The sequence below is a fragment of the Oryzias latipes genome, chromosome 7, assembly GCF_053564925.1.
Source record: "Oryzias latipes strain Hd-rR chromosome 7, Olatipes_Hd-rR_3.1".
NCBI classification, from domain to species: Eukaryota; Metazoa; Chordata; class Actinopteri; order Beloniformes; family Adrianichthyidae; genus Oryzias; species Oryzias latipes.
The window spans coordinates 35741936-35764934 of record NC_136243.1 but is presented as its reverse complement, the minus strand read 5'-3'; the positions used below and the strand labels follow the sequence as shown (position 1 = coordinate 35764934).

The 22999-nt window shown below is 46.4% G+C and overlaps 2 protein-coding genes across 3 annotated transcripts; both read right to left on the bottom strand.

Annotated features, from left to right (window-relative positions):
* Nucleotides 1-349: 349 nt before the first annotated feature.
* Nucleotides 350-11023, bottom strand: LOC101170091 (succinate dehydrogenase [ubiquinone] iron-sulfur subunit, mitochondrial). 2 transcript variants are annotated; one of them, XM_004070221.5, is made up of 9 exons: nucleotides 10839-11023; nucleotides 9687-9923; nucleotides 3413-3546; nucleotides 3247-3332; nucleotides 3009-3145; nucleotides 2801-2917; nucleotides 1137-1238; nucleotides 843-965; nucleotides 350-761 (listed from the first exon to the last, which is right to left on the bottom strand). In XM_004070221.5, the coding sequence occupies exons 2-9, from the start codon at nucleotides 9744-9746 to the stop codon at nucleotides 678-680; spliced, it is 843 nt and encodes a 280-aa protein (XP_004070269.1). In that variant the 5' UTR covers nucleotides 9747-9923; nucleotides 10839-11023; the 3' UTR covers nucleotides 350-677. The 2 variants fall into 2 exon arrangements, with proteins under 2 accessions (XP_004070269.1, XP_020560047.1); XM_020704388.3 differs by lacking the exon at nucleotides 9687-9923 and having other exon boundaries at nucleotides 10839-10996.
* A 1478-nt stretch (nucleotides 11024-12501) lies between these two features.
* On the bottom strand, nucleotides 12502-21298 carry tmem240a (transmembrane protein 240a). The gene is made up of 4 exons (XM_023956298.2): nucleotides 20433-21298; nucleotides 20048-20154; nucleotides 17829-18037; nucleotides 12502-13531 (listed from the first exon to the last, which is right to left on the bottom strand). The coding sequence occupies exons 1-4, from the start codon at nucleotides 20487-20489 to the stop codon at nucleotides 13377-13379; spliced, it is 528 nt and encodes a 175-aa protein (XP_023812066.1). The 5' UTR covers nucleotides 20490-21298; the 3' UTR covers nucleotides 12502-13376.
* Nucleotides 21299-22999: the final 1701 nt, after the last annotated feature.

Below are 22999 nucleotides of genomic sequence, written 5' to 3'. Positions count from 1 at the left end.
TAGAGCTGCCGTACCACACTGTGATGCAGCTGGTCAGGATGGACTCAACCACGCAGCTGTCGAAGCTGCTGAGGATCTTTGGGGACATGCCGAACATCCTCAGCCTCCTCAGGAAGTACAGCCGCGGATGAGCTTTCTTCACCAGCTGTGAGGTGTTGAGTTTCCGGGTGAGGTCCACAGTCGTGGGTGAACAAGGTGTATAGGATGGGGCTGAGAACACAGCCCTGTGGTGTGCCGCTGTTAGAGATGATGCTGGCTGAAGTCCTGTTCCCTATTCTGACAGACTGAGGCCTGCCAGTCAAACAGTCCAGGAGCCAGTCACAGATGATGGGGTGTATTCCAAGGGAGGTTAGTGTCATATTGCATGTTTATTTATCGCGATATGGTTGTTCAGCAGTCACTGAAAGAACAGCTTTTTTTCTGTGCTGCTGTTAGCTCAACAAATCACCATTAAATACACAATTTCGCACAGCTAAAAGCAACGACATGCAATCCAGCTGCATCTACTCTGCAAACAGCAAAAGCTTTTGTGATGAAGGACACAAATATTCCTTCTTAGCCTGTTCCTCCATCCCGTCTACAGTCACAGGCGTCACACCCACACACAGACAGAGACGCCACAAAGGTGTTAATGTAGCAACGTGGTAGAGCTCTGAACAGGCGACCGTTACTGTCACTCATGAGGCGGCGGCGGTGGTTTTCTCTCTGTAAGTGGCCATCATCTTCTTGATCTCTGCGATGGCTTTTCCTGGGTTGAGACCCTGTAAGAAGAAAACAAGAGAAAACCCATCACACGATTGACTGAGGCAAAAATGTGGCTCACAGAGGACAGACTTTCACACCTTGGGGCAAGTCTTAGTGCAGTTCATGATTGTGTGGCAGCGGTAAAGGGAAAAGGGGTCCTGGAGCTTCGACAGCCGTTCCTCAGTGAACTCATCCCGGGAGTCAATCATCCACCGATACGCCTGCGGATGAAAGCAGGGAGTTTTGGTTTGCAGCCTGATGTATGCACATGTTCAATGTAGTGTTGATTATCCAAACTGTGGCTGCTAAACATATCCGTTGAGACGTGAAAGTTCGGATTTTATTGGTCCAATCTGAATTAAAGGATGAAGAACAGCTGCATTTTCACATACCTGCATGAGGACAGCAGGTCCCAGGTATTTGTCTCCGTTCCACCAGTAGCTGGGACAGCTGGTGCTGCAGCAGGCGCAGAGGATGCACTCATACAGGCCGTCCTGCAGAGGTCCACAGAGTTAGACATGAATGCACAGCGCCATCTCCCAACTCCAGAACATGTATCTGATACTGAATGTAGCAGCCAGAATGTAGTTTTCTTTGCACATTTCGTTGTTTACTTTGTAGTTTTGCATATTTCCTGTTTAAATGTGTTAATTAGGGACACTTGGGTGAAAGCAATGAGTTCTATCACGTGGTTCCTCATGGGAGGAGAGCACCGCCATCTTGGTGAGGTCAAGTCTCTGCTGCAGTGCATGCAAACACATTTTTTGTAAAATGCCAGTTCATTATGCAGGTTTCAACTGCCAAAATCAGAGAAATGAGTCCATAGAAGGAGGAAGGCATAACGTTTGACAGATAAGGACTATAATTTTATTCTTTTAAAGCTGAAGGAGCTTCATTAATAGAACACATGTTGACATGCATGATGCTGCAGGGCTGTTATCAACATGCTGCATGATGTACGGATAATTTGCTGTCGACATAAATGTAAACTTTGTGTCAAACCTATAAACATATACACACATATATACATATATATACACACATATATATATATACATATATACATACATATATATATATACATACACACATATATATTCATACACACATATATATACATATATATATATATATACACACACACACACACACACACACATATATATGTATGAATAAATATACATTATATAAAAGCTACTTAGATGCCACCAAAGGCTATAGAAAGCATTGTCATGTGGGCGCCGACGACCTCACCAAGATGGCATCGCGCTCCGCCACCGTTGGCCAGGCTTCCCAAGCGGGCGTGTCTCCTCTAGCGATAGAACTCATTGGGTAAAAGCTTTACTAAACGGCGGCTATACGCTCAGGATTGAGGAGGAGAGCCTACTGTTGTTGACCTCTTCTTTGTCACTGCCGTTTCCTTTGCAGTCACTTTTTCCGTCCTTCGTTATTCGAGTTCATTAGATCATAGTCTACAAAGCACACTTACCATTTTCTACCGCCGTTTTTGTGAAAAGTACGGCGCCCTCCGGGCACTTAGTAATAATCATCATAATAATAAAAGCCTGTTAGAAGATCATCTCGCTTTATGTCGGAGCTTTGTTTACAATGGGAGTCCGAACACCACCTGCAACTAATGATGACATCACACTATTTGATTGGCTGTACGTTGGTCTGATGACGTGTAAGATAGTGAGTGGTCTGGATAAATTACGGTACGACCGTAGAAGAAGAAATTGGAGTCCTGCGGTAGGCAAAATAATCTGTGCGCACGATTTATCAGATTTCTTTTTTTAGCCACTGGCACCTGGAGGGCTCCGTAGCAAAGAAGTTAACACGCAGAACTACAGAAAAGACGGAGTCTTGTTTATACGACACAAGTGCGTCAGAAACAAACAAAGCCGTCAGCTCCTTCCACAGGAAGGTCGTCTCTACACTGGTCATGTCCATTTCATCAGTCGCATCAAAGGAAACCGGTTTGGCCTTGACCGATCAGCTGTAAACCGCTGGTTTCAGAAAGAATGCTGAGGATGTGAGCGAGGTCAGAGCATCTCACCAGTTTCTGTCTGTCCTCCACGGACTGAAAATACTGCGTCTTCCCCTCCTGACTACCATCCTTCTTCTTCAGGTACGGCTCTATCGATTTGTACTGTGCATAGAAGTTGCTCATGTCCTGAAGGGAATAACGGTACATCAGGATTCAGCATCATCTCACTAAGTTCACGCTCACAAACTTTCCATCAGCTCCTTCCTGCTGCACTCACCGGCACCAGATCTTTGACGACGTACATGTGTGGCAGCGGGTAGATTTTTGTGGCTTTGCTGCTGTTCGCGTTGATCCTGTTCAGACAGGCCAGAGTGTTTTCTCCGTTGATGTTCATCGCACACGAACCACAAATACCTGCAGAAATGAGCAGACGTTTGCGTCACATAGGGTTGCACTGTTTTCAATGCTGCTTGCATCAGGATGCGTGAGCGGAACCCGAGTTTTTCTCTTCTCACCTTCACGACAAGAACGCCTGAATGTGAGCGTGGGGTCCATTTCATTTTTGATCTTTATAAGTGCGTCCAGGACCATGGGGCCACAACTGTGCAAACAGGAAGGGTCAGCCTTTCATTCGTTAAGATGTTTTACTGCAGTGTCATCGATCTCATCCCGACTGCTTACGTGTTGAGGTCAACCTCATACGTCTGCATTCGCGGTTTGTCGCCGGGCCTGTCCGGGTCCCAGCGGTACACCTGGAACGCCTTCATCCTGGGCTCTGGAGCTGCAGCGGCGACGGTCTGAGTGGACCGCACCATCTGAGAACGATTGAGTCAGCAGGTATCGATCTACGCTATAACACTGTTTCAGGTGTGTGAACAACAGTGACAGACTCAGGTGAACACGGTGATACTGACAGAATTCCTGTTTCTTCTAGAAAAGTTTTTTCTTCCCTTTAAGCATCTTTACTAAAATTAAAAATAGAACCGGAAAAGATTTTTGTTTTATTTATTTTATTGACAAAATTCAGAATTACAGAGCATTTTTTCCATTTGGAACATTAAAATCAGAAAATATAAGGCAGTGTAGGATTTTAGAAATAGAAAACTAGAACAAAGTCTAAGCAGCAGATGAAAACCATGTAAAAAATGTCATCAAATAGAATAATAAGTAATAAGAATAAATAAAACATAGACATACAAAACCAAACTAAAAGAAGCAACAAACAAAAATTATTAAAATAAAATAAAAAGAAACAAATTAATCCAGATAAACCGATACACAGTTCAAGAGTTTCATTGTTTTCTTATGTATTTTTTTTTAGGGATTTATAAGAAAAACAGGAGATCGTTTTTTGAACTACAAATAATTAAGCTTCTCTTTCATGAAACGACATTTATGAATAAAAAGTGTACCTAAAATAACAATATATTTAAAAACAGCATGAATTATCTTGTATATTAAAACTAATCTAGTGTGAGAATTGTCTATTTTGAACACATTTGTGACAGAATTTTCCTTCTAACAGGAAGGGGAAATAATTTAGCTGTCAAGGAGACTCTTAAAACTTTGTTATTGCATTTTTATCTTTAAAACATACATTATCAATTATCATATCACAGTTTTGGAAGATTTTTAAAGTTGAGGTCAAATCGATGATTTTTGTACACGTACTCTGATTAAATGGGTTTGTAGAAATTGCTTTAATAACTCTTGAATATTCTATGAATGTGCAATCCAAATTGCACTTTGTTGTGTATTCAATTGCTCCACCACAACACTAGAGGGCGCGTTGTATGACGGACTGAGTTCTTATGTTACGTGTGAAGAGGAAGCATTAAAAAAGAGGATTCAGCGGGAAAAGCATTCTGAGTCATGTCCTGATTTCTGTGCAAAATCTGAGGATTACTTCTACAAGAATACAACAAATTGGCGACGAGGATGGCGAATCTTGTCCCCTGCCCTGCGTTGTTTCTACAGTCCGCCGGACAACCTGCGATTCCATTCGAGATGTGGATGAAAATGTTTTCCAACTACCTGCTTGCTATCGGCGCAGAGGGGGATGAGTGGCCCGACAAGCGTAAACGTGCGCTGCTTCTACATTGCCTGGGCACGGAAGGACAACGCATATTCTACACGCTAAAGGACGGAGGTGCAAGTTTTGACTCAGCCGTAGCTGCATTGAAAAAACACTTCACACCAGCAATCAACGTGGTGGTGGAGCGACACAAGTTCAGACAGCGGCTGCAGAGACCGCATGAGACTGTTGCTGAATATGTGGGCGCACTGCGTGAGCTGGCGACTACATGTGAGTTTGCTGAAAATACGGACGAGATGATACGGGACCAGCTCATCGAGCATGCTAATTGTCCGAGAATACGGGAGAAATTGTTGGTGCAAACGGAGGCAACGCTTACACTGGACATGGCAGTAAAGATGGCGTCTCAAGTGGAGTCGGCAATAGGACACGCACAGACTCTCACATCACCGCCGGAGGCTCCGGTGCACGTCATGACTGCAAAGCCAAAACACCCACCCAGAGTAAGGAGCAATAAACCACCCGAGCCCGGAGCAGCATCTAAACGGGACCGGTGTTGTTTTAGATGTGGCTCTTCAGCTCATCTTGCCAACGCTCCAGACTGCCCTGCACGCAAAGTGACCTGCCGAAACTGCTGCAAAACTGGACATTTTGCCCGTGTGTGTAAGTCCAAAGCTACAGCTAAGGTGGGAGAAGTGGTTGTTCTTGAAATGAATACAGTACTGATGTTACAAGATGAGCTAATCGACCAAAAGATTACCTGTACAGTGACCATAACTACACAGTCAGCTTCATGCTCTGCTGCATTAGTGGTGGACACAGGTTCTGCAGTATCTATTATCCCTGAGCATCTCTACAGAGAGCACTTCAGTGATGTGTCACTTTCTGAGCCAGCCTCCAGGCTAGTGACATACACTAAGTCCAAAGTCCCTGTGCTGGGCTGTTTCTCAGCTACAGTGAAGCATGCTAATGCTAAAGTACCAGCTACACTGTATGTGGTGAAAACAGGCACAGCTTTGCTAGGATTGGACTTGTTTAGAGCGCTGAGGCTCATCATTGACAACAATGCAGTACTTCCTGAAGCAGCTTCTTCACCGACGGTGACTTCATCAACAGCTCCAGTAGACGAGATTAAAACGGGAGCAGCAGCTGAAAAGCTGGGTCTTGCAAAAGGGTTTATTCATAAAGTGAAGATCAGAGAGGATGTTCAACCTGTCCAACAAAAGCTCAGAAGGCTTCCAGTCTCAGTCAGACAAGCTGTCTCTTGTGAAATTGAGAGGCTGTTGGAGATGGAAGTCATAGAGAGGATTGATGCCTCTCCCTGGGTATCTCCCATTGTAGTGACACTAAGGAAAAATGGGAAAGTGAGAATGTGTGTGGATTATCGTGAGCCAAATAAGGCAATAGTGATGGACAGTCATCCTCTTCCACATATGGATGACATTTTTTCAAACATGTATGGAGCTACAGTTTTCTCCACTATTGACTTGGCAAATGCTTATCATCAGGTGTTGCTGGCAGAAGAGAGCCGTGACATAACTGCGTTCATAACACATGAAGGACTGTTCAGGTTTCGTCGAGTCCCTTATGGGCTGTGTTCAGCCCCAAGTGCATTCTCCAAGCTCATGTCCCTGGTGCTGAAAGGCTTAAAAGGAGTCCAGAACTACCTGGATGACGTGATTGTTTATGGCAGGGACCAGCAAGAACATGATCGCAACCTCCAAGCAGTTCTAGCCGCACTTAATGAAGCTGGTCTCCAGCTTAATATGGAGAAATGCCATTTTAACCAGAAGAGCTTGCAGTTCCTTGGGCATGTCATTTCAGCCAAAGGTTTGCTGCCTAATGAGGATCACCTGAAGGCTATTGCAGAAGCTCCAGCACCGGGCGACGCCACTACTCTGCGCTCATTCCTGGGACTTACTGCATGGTATGCAAAATTTGTGAAAAATTATGCATCCTTGGTGGAGCCTATGAGAGCATGCCTGCACACTGACACATTCAAGTGGACTTCAGAGGCACAGGCTAGTTTTGATGCAGTGAAGACTCGCATCATCAACAGTCCTGCATTAGCCGTTTTTGAGCCCAGCCTCCCAACTATTGTGGCTACAGATGCTTCAGATTATGGATTGGGAGCTATTCTAACACAGCTTCATCCTGACAAAACAGAGCGAACGGTTGCTTTTGCATCACGCTCCCTCACTCCCGCAGAAAGGAAATACTCCATTGTGGAGAAAGAGGCCTTGGCCTGTGTTTGGGCCGTTGAAAAGTGGAGAACTTTTCTTTGGGGGACTAGATTCACTTTGCGCACAGATCACCAAGCCCTGACCACTCTCCTAGCTACAAAAGGACTGGGACGGGCAGGGATGCGCATTGCACGATGGTCAGCTAGACTCTTGTGTTTCACGTATGATGTAGAATATCGAGCTGGTGCACAAAATTATGCTGCTGACTGTCTCTCCAGATTGCCTCTTCCTTCAGTCGAGAATGCAGAACCAGTGGTGGAGCCTGAGCTGGTGGCTCTCCTGGATACAGAACTGAAAGCCCTCACAGTGAAAGACTTTACTGCAGCGTGTCAGGTATGTCCAGAACTGACCGCCCTAAGAGAGCAGATGAAGCAAGGATGGCCTAAAACTGCACAATCGTTACCTGCCATGCTCCAACCTTACTTTGCTGTTCGAGATGAACTGTCCGTGGAAGAGGTAATAGTTTACAGAGGCCCTTACCGCAGGTTAGTTCCTGTAGCAGTGAGAAAGCAGATTATTAATCTGGCACATGAAACCCACCAGGGCGTCGTCCGCACCAAGCAGAGGCTGCGAGACCTGTACTGGTGGCCATATATGGACTTGTGTGTGGAGGAGACCATAAAAGCATGTGTGACATGCCAGCTGAATGATAAAAGTGCCAAAATACATCCTGCACCGCTTCACCCAATTCCATTTCCAGATGCTCCATGGCAGAAAGTGGGGATTGACATCGTTGGTCCATTTGACTCTGCAGCTGGGGACTGCCGCTATGCAATAACACTGATCGACCACTACACCAAATGGCCAGAGGTGGCGTTTACTCCTTCCATCACAACCAGTGCAATCACCACATTCCTGTCTACAATATTTTCCAGGTTTGGCAATCCTACAGAACTGATTAGTGACAATGGGACACAATTTACCTCCACCGAGTTTGCAGACTATCTAGCAGTGAGAGACATCAAACACAGGAAGGTGTCTTTATATTACCCTCAAGCAAACGGAGCAATAGAGCGCTGGAACCGCGTTCTAAAAGAAACACTCCTTACAGCAGAGCAGGAGAGGAAGCAGTGGAAGCCCTTCATACAGAACTTCCTGCTCACTTACCGTGCTACTCCACACAGCACCACCGGAGTGTCACCGTATGAACTCATGTTCAACAGGAAGATGCGCACAAAAATGGACATAGGACCGGCAAGTACTTCTCCTTTTCCATCAGAGAAACAACTACGTACCCGTGTTACCTCAAAACAGAAAGCATCAAAAGCCTATACAGATGTTAAGAGAGGAGCGCGGGTGCCACAAATCAGAGAAGGAAGCATGGTAAGAGTGAGAAAGCCCTTTCATGTAAAGAAAGGACTGTCAAAGTTTCACGCCCCAGCCAGAGTGATGAAGAAAGCAGGTGAAAGTTCGTACGTGCTGGAGGATGGGCGCACGTGGAATGCGTCTCACCTGTCGCTGGTTCCAGAAAGTGCACAAGACACAGGCACTGGCGCTACGGATGTAATGCCTGAGCCGGAGGTCACACCACCGCGGGATGATAGGATGCCCAGACCCGCAAGGGTTAGAAAGAAGCCTGCATGGCTTAATGATTATGAACATTAGTCATGTCGTATGATTAGGGAAGAAGAAAAAAAGTGTTACTTGATGCAGATTTCTTGAGTTATGGTTATTTAAAGGTTGTTAGAGAATATCTGAGTTAGAGGTAATGTGGAGACAAACACACAAAAGAAATTCTTATTCTGTTTGAAAGTTTCAATTTTCCATTACAGGTCTGTTAAGCTCTTAAACAAGGGGGAAAATATGTTGTGTATTCAATTGCTCCACCACAACACTAGAGGGCGCGTTGTATGACGGACTGAGTTCTTATGTTACGTGTGAAGAGGAAGCATTAAAAAAGAGGATTCAGCGGGAAAAGCATTCTGAGTCATGTCCTGATTTCTGTGCAAAATCTGAGGATTACTTCTACAAGAATACAACACACTTGTTCTTTAAATCGGTAAAATTGAGAAAAGTTCATCTCATCAGGTGACTTCACCTTTTTCTAAACACATGAATGAAAAGGTGTGTCGCCCCCCTGTGGTGCTGGCAGAGAACTGACAGGATGGTGTTACATCACGGCGTTTCTCTGATTACTTAACCCTTGTGCTATCTTAGATGACCCCACCCTTACAGTGACGTGTTCTCTCTACCATGACAAAGGTGGATAAAGGTGGAAAGATTTCATGTAATCCATGGACACCAGTGAAGATCACAAATCATTGAAGAAAAAAGGTTCAGAGCACTGTCTAGTGGGTCTAGATGACCCAACTCCCAATGGTAAAGTGCCTAGGATAGCACAAGGGTTAACAGACTCTTAGAGGACAATAAAAGATGATAATATGAAAAATATATTTTTGGTTTTGATTGTCGGTAAAACGTCCTACTTTAAACCTCCTTGGATCTCTGCAGGTTAAACCTGAAGGTGCAGAGGGAACCCTCTCAGCAGATTTATCCTTTTGCCTTTAAAACAAACCTGTTTTCACTCCGGCTTTCTGGGAAGATGCTGCTTTTTCTTTATTTTTTATACGACTATAACGCTTCTAAAAACTCACATCCAGCAGAAGAAAGTTCACCAAAACAGCAGAACCTCAAAGAGCTGGATGTGGAGATGTTTGAGGAGGAACTGGGAACTCACCACCATCGTCCCGCCATTTGTAAAAGCCAGAAGGTTTCGGCTCAGAAGAACCAGCGACATCTTCTAACAGAGCAGGAGGACCGCAGGCAGAGAGCTCGTGAGCAAGGCAGACCGACTCCGATGATTCTGACCCGTGAACGCCTCACCGCTAGGATGCGTCGACGCTGCTGCGTTCACGTACAGCCTCAGAGCTCGGCCAAACGAGAGCCAAATGAGAACAGCCTTTTTTTTTTTTTGCTACAGAGACACAAAGTTAAACGACACGAGGGTTTTTTCCCCACTCAGATCTTATTTTTAAGGAAAAATACGTGACCATTAAATACTTATTCTTGTTTATAATTTATCTTTGTAACACTGGTATTCCCAAAGGCAAGTGAAGGCAACATATTTATGATACTTTCATAACCCTCATTGCCTCTTTTTTAAAAACTTTATTAACAAATATTGCACATACAAAATACCAAACATTGACACTTCTCACTATGTAACACAAATTTTCTCATCAGGAAAATGAAAAGAAAAAAGGCATAGTAATAGCAATATAAAAACAAGTTTAAAAATAATAATAGAACAAAAATAATAAAGGTAAAGGAAAATGTTAACGTTTCAAAAGTGACCATGCTTCAACTGTTCTAACAGCTTTTTTTAATAAGTGCATTTAATGCTGTTTACATACAGAAACATTTCTCTCTGAAAAACATAAAATACTGTTTTTTGTTAGCATGTTTACACTTGTAAATGAAATACTTTGCCATAATTATAAGTAAATTAGCTAAATAACGTTTCTCTGCATTAAATCTACCGTGTGTAAAATATCCAAAAATAATACGCCTGTAAAATAATTGATAGTCTTCACCCTCACTGCCTCAAGGAGAGTCGGTATGTTCCTGGTCATCATGTGACACGTGATCCTAAATGGTAAAGCGTTCAGTTATGTAGTTTCTGTAGGAACCGCATCACATCTACAGTCATGAGCTGCAGGAGTCCCACCTGTCTGTCACACCTGTTAGTTCAAAATAAGAGCAAAAATGCTCTTATTTTGAAATCACTCTGCTTGTTTTCTGTCCTTGCAGCTCGGTGGTTTTACTCACGTGATTTTACACGTTTCTTTCTCCACAGCTGACACTGTAATAAACCATTTTAGAGACCAACCTGTTTGCTGCCGTCAAACAAGCGACGATCCTCCGCGTTCTAAGTCAGAACCGAGCCGGTTTCAGTTTCATGCAGGTTCCTCAAAAACCCACGAAGATCTTTCATTTCTCTAAGGTCTAAACGTTCTCCTGTTTTAAAACATGAAGTGGAACTGAGCTGATGGTTGTGTCTGTCTGAACGACTGTAAGGATTCAGTGGTTTGGTTTTCTTTGTCATGTTTTTGGTTTTCTTTTTGTTAAGTCACTCCAGTTTCTGGTTCATGATCCACAGCTGTCTTCAGTTCAGTTAATTGCCCTCAGCCTATTTAAGGGTCTTGTTTTCTGTTCATCCTTGTCAGGTCATCTGCTCTGTTGTGTCACAGTTTTGTTTCTCCTCATATTTTTGTCATGTTTCAGTTTGTTAATTAAATGTTTTATTTCCTGTCATCAATCCTGGTCTCCTGCATTTTGGGTCCTCCACCACCAGTTCCTGAATACGACTGAACTAATGCAGCTAATGAACAACTGATGTTACATCTGCAAAATCTTCATGTCAGAGTTACTGTGATATGAACAAAAACACCTGAAACTTCCTGTTTTTTACTCTTAGATCAAAGCAAATAAATGCAAAATAAATGTAAAGTTAAGTGGAGTTTGTGTGTCTACATCTGAACTTTAAGAAGATGGTACCACAGATTTCTCCACAGCGAAGCAAACATCTTCTGAACTAAAACAGCAGCTAAACTCCTGCAGAACCACAAAGACAGAACCAGTGATGGAGCCAGAACCTCCTCCTTCAGAACCCTGAAACTCTCCTCATTCTGCATCATCCTCTGAACAGGAAGCTCCCCTCAGCATCACTCAACCCTTTACCTGCTGTGTGGAGCACATTTTGGTGACAGGTTTTTAAAACACTGATTATTTCTTATGAGAATATTATTTCGTATTTCTTACTGCAATGAGAAAAAAACCTATATTCTTATTTTTGGGGGTTGTTAAACGGTGGAGGTGGATCTTTGGAGAAGATGTGTCCAAACGTGTTTGGCTTCTGCGTTTTGATGTTTGTCATAAAGCGTTAAAAGTCGACAGCTGAAGTCTTTCAGTTTGTTACATTTCAGATGCTTCTTCTTTCATCCCTCTTGGGTCCAAACTTCAGCCCGCTGAGCTTCAGAGGAACAAAAAACCATCATCATCTTCAGGAAGTCCGAGCATCTCCTCTGCTCGCTGGGATGTTTGCATCAGGGACTGAAGTGACGCTCACGCCACCGGCTGACGGCCACACCCAGGCAGAGGAGTCTGCAGGAACCAATGGATGGCTCCCGGTCCTGCAGGATCCAATGGATGGCTCCCGGTCCTGCAGGATCCAATGGATGGCTCCCGGTCCTGCAGGATCCAATGGGTGGCTCCTGGTCCTGCAGGATCCAATGGGTGGCTCCTGGTCCTGCAGGAGGAGCAGAAACTTCTCCTCCTGTTTCTCCTCTTGTAAAAACCAGAGGAACCACATTTTACAAACGGACCAAAGTCAGAGGAAAGCGGAAGGCTGTGATGTGCAGCAACCCCCCCCCCCCCCCCCCCCCGATGACGTCATGGAGACAGGGATGAAGGGCGTCTCCATCTCTGTCAGGGTGGAGCTCAGATGGGACCCCTCCCACCCCTCCACCCCCAGACCAACCACACGTCAGAGATCACATTTGTGCTTCATCAGCACTTTTAATAAAACAGACATCTTATCCTCACAACAGCAATGTCTGGACAAAGGGGGGCGGGGGTGGGGGGAGGGCTGGGTGAGGGTTCCCCCCACTGGTAGATAGGCTGGTTGCTCCTGGGGGGTGAAGGGGAACTGGGCAAAGAAACTGTTGAGTGCAGAGTGAGGGGGGGCATCAATGGGTGTGGGCTGACTGGCTCATCATGGCTGGCATTTACCCCCCCCATGTTAACGAAACAATAGTAAGTTAGCAAAGAGAACCCAGACAGCGCCTCCTCCCCGGCCCCCCACATATTTACAGGAACAAAATATTACATTCAGTTAATCACTAAGTAACAAAGCTAATGGATCCGTGTCGATCAGAACTCACAGGGGTTTGTTCAGCGTTCGATTCCTCCTCAGCAGAGCGTCCCACACCAAGACTATTTACAGGAGCAGCCGTCTGACTGTCACAACCCCCCCCCCCCCCCCCCCCCACCGACACTCGCATGCGCCCCACCCCAACAGTGTCCTCCAACCCACCCAGCAGGGAGAGAAAAAGGAAAAGACCCCCCCCCCCCGTCTTACCCTGTTCTAGAAGAGCATGCCGAGTTTAACAATGAACACAGAAAATGTCTTTTTACAGAAAAACTCCCCTAAAAATGCTCTTCTCCGTCTTCCTTCCACGTTGCTGGATTGAAATCAGTCGAGTTAAAGCCCTCTGTGGGACGTTTAGCATCCTGTCAGAGGATGGGGGCATGTCGGGGAGGTGGGAGGGCAGTTTTCCAGGGCTTCCGAGGCAACGTTTGGAAGGAAGGGGCTGTTGGTGGGAGAAGAGATGGAAGGTAAGCCTGGTGGCTCTGGGCTGCGTCTCAGTCAGAGGTGCCGAGGGCTGGGGTGGCCGTTGTGGTACAGCTTCTGCTTGATGTGGACCATGTTTCCACTGGACTCCTCCAGCTGCCTGAGCTGGGCTCGGCGCCGGAGGTCTCGAAGGTTGCAGAACTGTGGCAGCCACGACCAGGACGGAGTATCTGCGGGAATTGAACACAGCACCTAATGAAGCAGACGTCAAACCCTACACCCCAAAAGTAAGCTTCAGACTCTGGACTTTCTCTTCACAATAAAGGTCTCCCCCGCTGGAGCTGGTTTTTATATTCCAGTGCCTTTATTTTGAAATTTGTGAAGGTTTTCAGCAAGCCTTCAAAAAACGCACTGTGGAACAGCGGTCGAGCCCTGAGTGGAAGTTTGACGGTTCTGTTCCTGCGATACCTGCTCATGTGCTGAAGTGCCCTTGGTTAAGACACTGAACCCCACATTGCACCTGGTGGTTATGGGATGGTGCCGGCATCAGTGTGAGAATGTGCTTGTGGGTGAATGTGACCGTAAAGCACTGTGATCAGATTTGGTCTTTTTCACACACAACCAAACGGCGGTCAAACCTTTAGCCATTTAAAAATCAGGAGAAACTGGAAAACAGAGGCAGGTTTTTGCATCGATCTTCTGTTTTTACTTTTCTAATACGGGTGTAGGAAAAAATTGATTCTGCGATATATTGCGATAGTTCATTTGGTGATACTTATATGAATTCAAAATGCTGTCAGGATGATATTTCATTATTTCTGAGCGTCCTTCAGCGTCTGACTCTTGTTTTCCACTTCAACCTCCGACCACTAGTAGGCAACAGAGAACATGGAGCCTCTTTGAACAGCTTTACACCACAAAACAACAAGATTTCAGTGAAGCAGCTTGTTCTGTTGTTATGTATCGTGGGACCCGTATCGGGATACCCGTCGTATCGTGGGACGCGTATCGGGATACGTGTCGTATCGTAGGACGCGTATCGGGATACCCGTCGTATCGTAGGACCCGTGTGGGGATACCCGTCGTATCGTGGGACGCGTATCGGCATACGTGTCGTATCGTGGGACGCGTATCGGGATACATGTCGTATCGCCAGACTTGCTGAGACACGCCCCTTGTTTCCAGTTTTTCAGCTGCATGAGGCTCCTCCCCTTAAAAAAACGAACCTGCAGCCACTTTGTAATAAAACCCTGTAGTTGTTTTGTCTTGAAGTAATTGATCAGTAAAATCTCCCTCGGTTTTTTTATTTGTTTATTTCTCTGAGATTCTGAAATTTTGTAATTAATAAAAGAACAAAAAGTTCCTGTTTTTAAGGATTATTTTCTCTGTTCTGAGTTTTAGTAATAAGAGCTTGAATAAGAGTCTCTATGTCAACATTTGATGTGAGGTTCTCAATAGATAGGTGGGGGGTGTCCTGGTGGCTCCAGGGCGGGAATGCCCCCCGTCAGATACTGGTTCGACTGGCTCCGCCTCCCTGAGGCATGAAGGTGATGGGGAGTGTGTGTGTGTTGGCGGCTGGGAGCCTGGGGGGCGCGGCATTCTGCTCCGACGCTAAAAATAGCAGCAGAGCAGCTGGAATGGCTGCAGCTCTGAAATGCACAGTGATGCTCTGTCTGAGGCTCCGCCCCCGCCCGACTGCATCCACGTCCGTCCTGCTTCCTCCTCCTCACTGGTGGGAGGAGATCACAGAGACAGCAGGAGAAACTCGGGCTCCTCCGTGACTGTGGCTGCAGGTTCCCTCTGTTCGGGTCATCATGGGTTCTGTTGGATCTGTGAGGGACCCCCCCCCCTTCCCCAACCCCCCCATGAGGACAGCAGAGCCATTTACAGATATAAATAACTCACTCTTTCTTCTGTCTCACCCCAGCATCTCACCCCCACTCCTCCCAGCTCCACCAGCACCTCCACCCCTCCCTCCCCGCCTGCTCATCCTTTGGCACGGCCATTTGGTTCTGAGCCACCCCCCCCAAAACCCCTTAGATTCTGTTCTGTAGTATCCGACTATAACCTGCCAAATCTGGACCCCCCCCGTTCCAAATGACCCCACACACACACACACTGATGTATTTCCACAGAATAGTGGTGACAATCAGCCCAAGACCGAAAAGAACGTTTAACTCCATAAATGGAGAGCTGGGATGGAACCAGACTGGACCAGCTGGTGCTGCCGCATAACCGCGAGTGCAGAAACCAAAGTCCACACGGGCGCCACCCCTCTGTCTTCTTAGAAGAACACACAACAGGTGTGTTACACTAAAAGTCCCAGTGCAAGGTTGAACAGAAACCGTTGCTCCGTTCAGTGAAACCGGGTCTAAAACTGGCTGAAGAACTTCAGGATCCGGGTCACGTACAGCCGCCTCAGTGTGAAACTGAAGATCTAGGGCATCTCCCGCTCACAGACATGCTCCGATAACGAAGCGGGAACACCCGCCACGGCTGCGTTTGCATTTTCTCCTGTCAGGGAAGATTTGGAGGCTTTTTCTGAAAAGTTTGGTCCAGAAACATCAAAGCTAAACAGACGGAAAAGCAAGCTGCAGCTCAGACCCTACAGGCCTCAGCCTGCATGTTCAAGTTTTTATGAATTATGGTAAATTGTTGTAAAATTATGCATTTTATTCTTTTGATCTCAGACTTTTATTGATTAAAAAAGAAGTTAAGAAAAAGCGGATTAAATGATCTGGATTGAATTTCATTTATATGATGCAAAAAGAGATTTTTCTTTTTGAGGAATTTTCTCATTATAAAACAAACAGCTTTTCTCTTAGTTTTTGATTAAAAAGTCAAAATGTCTTCAAAAGAAAGGTTCTCAGTTGGTGTCAGAAGTCAGAGCTGTGTCTCTCCCTCTGGTCACCGGCGGGAATTGTCTCCTGGGTTTTTACTACACTACATCTCCCAGCAACCTTAGTGCCCACTTCCTGGATGCCGCACACCTGACTCTCATTCATTTAGCTCTGCACTGAGCTTCACTCAGTGTGAAGTCATGTTTGTGCCTCTCTGGCTTCCTTACTGAGCGTTATATCTGGACCTGATCTTCTGTTCCTGACTCTGTTTGCCTGCCCCGACCCTTGCCTAGATCCTGACCATCCCGTCTCTCCTCTGATGATCCTGCGCCTGTTATCAACTCCTGCCTGCCTGACTCTGATTTAGCTGAGCTAATAAACGTGCTGCATTTGGATCCAGCCGTCTGTCTGTTCTTCAGAGTTCAGAACTCTTGGCTTCCAAAGTTAATTTGACTTTTTGTTTTCATTTTAAGTAGCAACATTTAACAGCAGCCAATGAATAACGTTTACTAACGTTTACTTACGTTTAACTTTCCTGCATATAGAGGTGAGATAAGAATAATTCCAGTTTCAGGTGTCTTAAGGTGAAGGTCTGGTGGAACAGCATTGCTGCTGCCTGAACTTCTGTCTGACCCAAAACCTTCAGAACCATCACATGTTGAAGTCTGTCTGTGGTTCAGGCTCACTGAATCAAGACAGCTCTCCGGTTTCTGCGTGATGTTGTGGTATAAAAATGTGAAATGTGGAAATGGGATCTGTCAAACAGAGCTAAACTCTAAATGTGGAATAAATGTTTGTTTTACAAGCAGAAACTCAATAATCATCCAGAGGGAGGAAACTGACCTGTGAATCCTTCATTCATGAAACTTCCAGTTCTACTAAACTGGAAATATGAAACACGCATTCATTAAAACGCCCCCACTTCACAGAGGCAGAGCAGTGGCCGCTTATAGGTTTGTAACCCCCCCCCCCTGCCTGTTTTGTCTCTGTGATTGTCATCGTGGATCTTCTGCCAGGTGAGCCCCAGCCTGCTGCAGGTCCACTATTTTCAGCACACATCTTTAATTCCCACTCCTATGCATAAAAGTTACAAAAGTTAAGATGAAAGACGTAAAAGCAAAAGCGCTTTCATAAATCAAAAGATTTGAAATGTAGTGAAAAATGATCCAGTCGGCCGATTCCTTTAAAAAAACAATCACTTGTGCTGAATTTTCAATAATTTAGCTGCAGTTTGAAACATTTCTTTCACTGATGATCCAATAGGTATTTGAGCCTTGTAACCCCCCCCCCCACACACACACACAAACACACAAACAGACGGGAACAGACGGGGAGGTTTCTCTGATCCCATTTTTAATATCTTAAAATTTTAATTTCACATTATTTTGGCATAATGTTAAAGCTGGATGAGCTTCTATTTGGCCACAGCTGGAATCAAACCTGCAACCTGCTGGTTATGAACCCAAAGTGCTGTCTGCTGATCCACAGCAGCAGATTTAAACCTAACGTGGCGCCAAACTGACCTTCATCTGATCGGTTCTCACCAACAGACGGATTTGAGAATGTGCAGGAAGAGCTTTAAATGTGGGCGGGGTCAATTTCCTCACAGCTGTTTGATACTGTGACGATCATCACAAGAGCATTGACGTTCAGACGGCGTGATATGAGCGTGTAGAGTCCAGCTCACCGTAGTAGCGGCTCGCCCTCCAGGCCCGGACGGCGCAGTGCAGAACCCCGTCCAGCCACAGCAGCAGCCAGCTGATGCAGAAGCCCAACAGCAGCCCCAGCATCAAGTCCATCTCCTGCTTGGTCACGCTGTCACTCACAAAGTAGTTCTCCGAAGAGTCCACCAGGGAATGGTCCCCATCATATGGGATTACATAGTGGACATGATGCCTGGACACACAGAGGAAGAGGAGGGAGGTCTTCACTTTTCTTAAAGCCTTTTAACTTCAACGCCCGTCTGGAGGTTTTCATAAATCGGCACTAATCCTCCATTTGGAGGAAACCCCCAAAGCCCACTTCAGGGCCTTCCTGAGTTTCTGTGATGCACTTTCAGCAGCAAACTTCATGGCTGAGATATTTGAAGATCTGCTGAAGCTTCACTCATTAACTAAAGACACTCAGTTCTCCCGTCAGTTTGGATTTCTGATCTGAACAAAAACATAAAAAGCTGTTTCATTTTGAACACACATGGATTATAAATGTCAGTAAAAACCCAACATGGAAATATGGAACCAACAGCAGCTATAGGCTCCCAGATCCCCATGACTCTGAAAAGGCTTCAGCAGCTGCAGAAAATGGATGGATGGAAACACTCTAGTCAGATTTCATCCAGATGAAGCTGGTCTTGGTGGGATTGTCAGTCCTGTCTGCTCATCTAAATGCTGTTTGTTTGTTTGTCTGGCGGTGTCGTTCTGACCCGCTGTAAGCAGGAAACGGCGTTTAAAAGCTTTACTGATGGTACCGGCCCCTCCAGGGAGGGGATGGACGTCTCTCCTGACAAACAGGAAGGGTGTGTGGAGCACAGCGACTGTCAAGAGGGGGGTCAGTCTGGGACACGTCAAAGCTTTGGACTGACTGAGGCTTTTGGAGACTCTGGACAGCATGGGTAAACCTGCCAGTGTGGGACTGAAGACCGCGTGTTCCTGCAGCATGCATGAAGAGCTTAGGGCGATGGTGGGTGGGATACGGTGTGGACTGACTTTTTACCGAAACTTTGTGATCTGAGGCAATTGTTCTCTCAGCTCTGTTAACAGAGACATCCTGTGATTGACAAGCTGCTTTAAATGAGGGGAAGGGAAATTGGACTCACAGGGAACCTTCAGTTACTTTGTGGTGGTTGTGATATATCCTGTGGTCCTCTAACGTCTGCCCGATCCTGGAGTTACGCTCTGAATTGTTATGGGGGGTGATTTTTTTTTCTCCTTCTTACGGAGATCAATTTTAGGAAGGAATCTGGAGCAGAACAGCTTCAGTAATGACACATGCAATCCACTTAGAGACCCTTTCCTGGCGCAGAGGAGGCTGCTGTAGGTCAAGCTTCAGTCTGTTGGATCCACAGGCGTCACAGCAGGGCAGGGAACCTGCCAAATGCGATGACGCTGTCCTCCAGCCCGGTGAGGTGAGCGCAGTGGCCGTCCGGAAGGACAAGGAGCCAGAGCTGTTCTGCTATTCGTGCGAGAGAACGTGACTTTCATTCAGGTGTTTCCAGGTCAGTAAAGACACACGTGTGGTGACCTGAGTCTGGCAGGAGAAGCAGAGCTCCGGTGTGCGGCCTGCTCCAGATTCATCAGAACGTTTAGCTGTGATGATATCCTTTAAAGCCTGAAGATCTGCACTGATGACCAATCGGTGCATCATCGTCATGCACCATCCCACACTATCTGCTGCTGAGTATCTGCTGTGGTTCAGCGGGCTGCCTCGTGTTGAGTCAGACAAGTTTAAAATGACTGATGATGACCCATTTCTGGGTTTGTGGGCCAAAAAGAAAATTGAGCTGGCCTCTTAATGCAGCTGCTGAGCGCCCCCCCCCCCCCCCCCCCCCATCTCCATTAGGACCCTGGTTCAGTCCATCATCTAGACTGGAGCTGGTCTGAGTCAGGCGGGATCAAAGGTTACAGAAGAACGGGTTCAGAGTTTGATGAAAGGGAGATGCTAAACAATCCAAACGGACTAATCTACTGTCTTCAGCTGCATCTTCATCGTCTGCGCCCTGCAGCGGGTCTGTGAGGCTCAGACTGGACGGGCCTCCGCCGCCATACTTCATTACCTATTTATGACTCCTCCTCGCACACCTTGGTGTTTGCAGCAGAGGAGCGCGCGAGGCGGGAGCATCTGCTGGTGGAATCAGGAGAGGAGGCCCTGATCCATCAGAGCTGAGAAGGAGGAGAGCGTCCAGCCTACCTTCCACAGTTGCAGTGGCAGACGCGGTCCTCCCCCCGTAGGTGCGGTAGGATGTAGTTGTGGAAGCGGTCCAGCAGCGCGTTCATGTCCATCAAGCAGGCTATCGCCTGCAAAAGAACCGAACCGGTTAGCCGGGACACGTCAGGCTGGATCCACAGAAACATTTTCATTCCTGCTCGGGAGAGAAAGCACAAGGCCGGAAACACCGGGACAAGACAGGGGCAGAGGCGGGAAGGGAAGGGAGGGCTCCTGCCTGGAAATGGACTCTGATCATTTATTAATGACAGTCAGCAGGTGAGCTAAGCCACTTCCACATGCCCCTGACAGGCCTGTGGAGAAAACACATTCAGATCATACTGAGGCTGAAGGAGGGGGGATGTCTTACCATTACAACGGAGGCACCCAGAATCATAAAAATCATGGTGGTTGTGATCATATGCATCAAAACCTCCAGACTGACCGCCGTCCTGACGCCCGGCGGCGGAAGGGCTCCGGCTGGGCTGTGGGCGCTCTCTGCGGGCAGGGGCCGCTCATGGAGCCGCCCGGCCGCCTCTGGCTCCGCGCGCCGTCACTGCACCGCCCGGTCTCCCACCGTCTCCTCCTACACTCACGGCCGCCGCTCCGCTGTCAGCCTTCGCTGCGCCTTCTCCTTCCACCCCCGCCCCGGGTGGTGCTTCAGCCTCGAGCTTGATCCTAATTACAGATTCCGCTCTTTGCGCTGCGTTTCTCCCCCAGATTGTTGGAAAAGACCATTCCCCGCAGAAACCCGCCCGGAATTCTCCGAGGGCTGCTTCGGAATCCCCCGGTTCTTCTCCGATTCTTCGGTGCGTTTTCACAGATTCCCGCCTTCCGTCGCTAAAACCGTCGAAGAAAAAACTGCGTCTCGTTGTTCCGCGGCCATGGCGCTCGTCTCTATCAGAATGCTCGACAACATCGATATGAGGTCCAAACGGTTCCGGTCTGCAGCTAGACCCACCCTGCAATCCCGTTCCAAACCGAATCCACGAACGGCAGCATCTGCACCAACGCCCGAAGCGAGACGCGCATGATTATCCCATCCCGGCGTCCAGCAGCTACGGCAGCATCACTCCCACCTCTCGCGCGTGTGCGCGGGAGTGCACTGAGGATGGAGAACCGCAAGCTCCCTCTATGGCGCAGGCCCACAGGCTAGCTGATTCTCGTTTGTGGGGGGGTACCTGCTCAGCAGAGCGGGCTCCAAACATGGCAGACCTTCTGGTAATTCTTCTGGTCAGTCACCCCCGCCCCCCTTCTCCTCTTCCTCCTCCTCCCGCAGCGCCCCGCACACACTCTAGAGCTGATCTCTACCTCCTCTTAAAGAAAATATCTGCTAATTTTTTTTCCATCAGATGAAAACCTGGATCATCAAATTTGCAGCACAAACTCCAGAAAATCCGCTGGTTTACATTTGATTCAGGAACTAAGATGCTGCTGCTAAAAAAGGAAAGAAAAACAGACAGACGGAGGTCAGTTCACCATCAGAACGGTTTCAGCACCATGGACAGCAACCGGCACAGACAGATTCAGGGATGAGCGTTGACCCAAAGTTTCGGGGTTCCTGACTGTAAAAACGTACAAAGAAAAGGATCCACTTAAGCGAAGTCACACAATGCAGACCCCCCCAACCCCCCATTACACTAGTAACATTTCAAACTTCTTAATGTCTCTTCAGCTTCAGTTCGAGTTGAAATAAAGGCCTTGAAACTTACCTGAACCAGGCAGAAAAGAGAAGTTTTCCGTCTTCAACAGCTTTTCCATGACCTGCAAACAAACATCTCCCTCCTCTGTCCTCATCCGACTTTCTATTTTCCAGCTTTGTTTAGTAAACATTTACAAATAACATAACATACCTTTACATACATTCCAGTGCAAAGTGTTTCCAATTATGGATGAGGAAAACAATTAAAGAATGTCACCCCCCCCAAACCCTTCAACCCTTTTCCTCTCTATCCACCCCACATCCCAATCTACATACCCCAGCCAGCCCTCCCACCTCTCAACACCCTCCCTCCTTCTTGGCCAAAAGAACAATTTAATAAAACAATAATAATTTAAAAGAACTGGCAATTTGGAGTAAAATTATAAATTTAGGAGGAAAACTTGAGATAATTAAAAGCTAAAAAATATAACTTCGCCCTTAATAAATAATTATTATTTTCATAAAGCTGGTTTATCTGCAGGTAAAAGACACAACAATCAAACATTCCTTACTACAACAGAACTGTTTGAAGACAAAAATAAACCACACTATCCAAAAATTCAATTCAATTTTCAATTCAATTTCATTTAAATAGCCCAATATTACAGTGGGATTCAAACCAGCTTTGTGATCAACGTAAAACATAAAGAACATAAAGTCATAGAATTCAATAGGTAATGACTGAACTAAACTAAATTGGGCATCCCTGACCTTAGACCCTCCTTTTTGGAGGGTCAAACAGGATCAAACAATTCTAAACTGCAGAATTTAGAATAAGGTAGAGATTATTTCAATGAAATTACTTCATTTTTGCTGATGACGTTTCTGCAGGTTTGTCATTTTCTTATCCTTGTGTGTGTTTGTGTCTCCATGATCTGAGTGACTGAGAAGCATGAACTGTGCATCATGCTGATAGACAAACACGGGACCTCCAGGCAGTTCAGGTCTGCAGGGATGAAGATGCAGTGAAAGATGTGCATCCATGTGACACGTGCACATTTCACGCTGGTTTCCTTGGTGATGGCGACAGCTGGAGGGGAACGTCTCGAGAGACTGAATGAGCTTACGTCTGGAAAAGAAATTCTGAATGACATTTCGTACTTGAACACACAAAGACTGTTAGAACCTGTGCTGAGCAGGACAGAACCCTTTTTCCTCGCTCCTCCTCATGAGAAGGTGGATGTTTACGTTGCTGATCGGACCCACACTGGCTTTCGGAATAAAATACAGCAGCG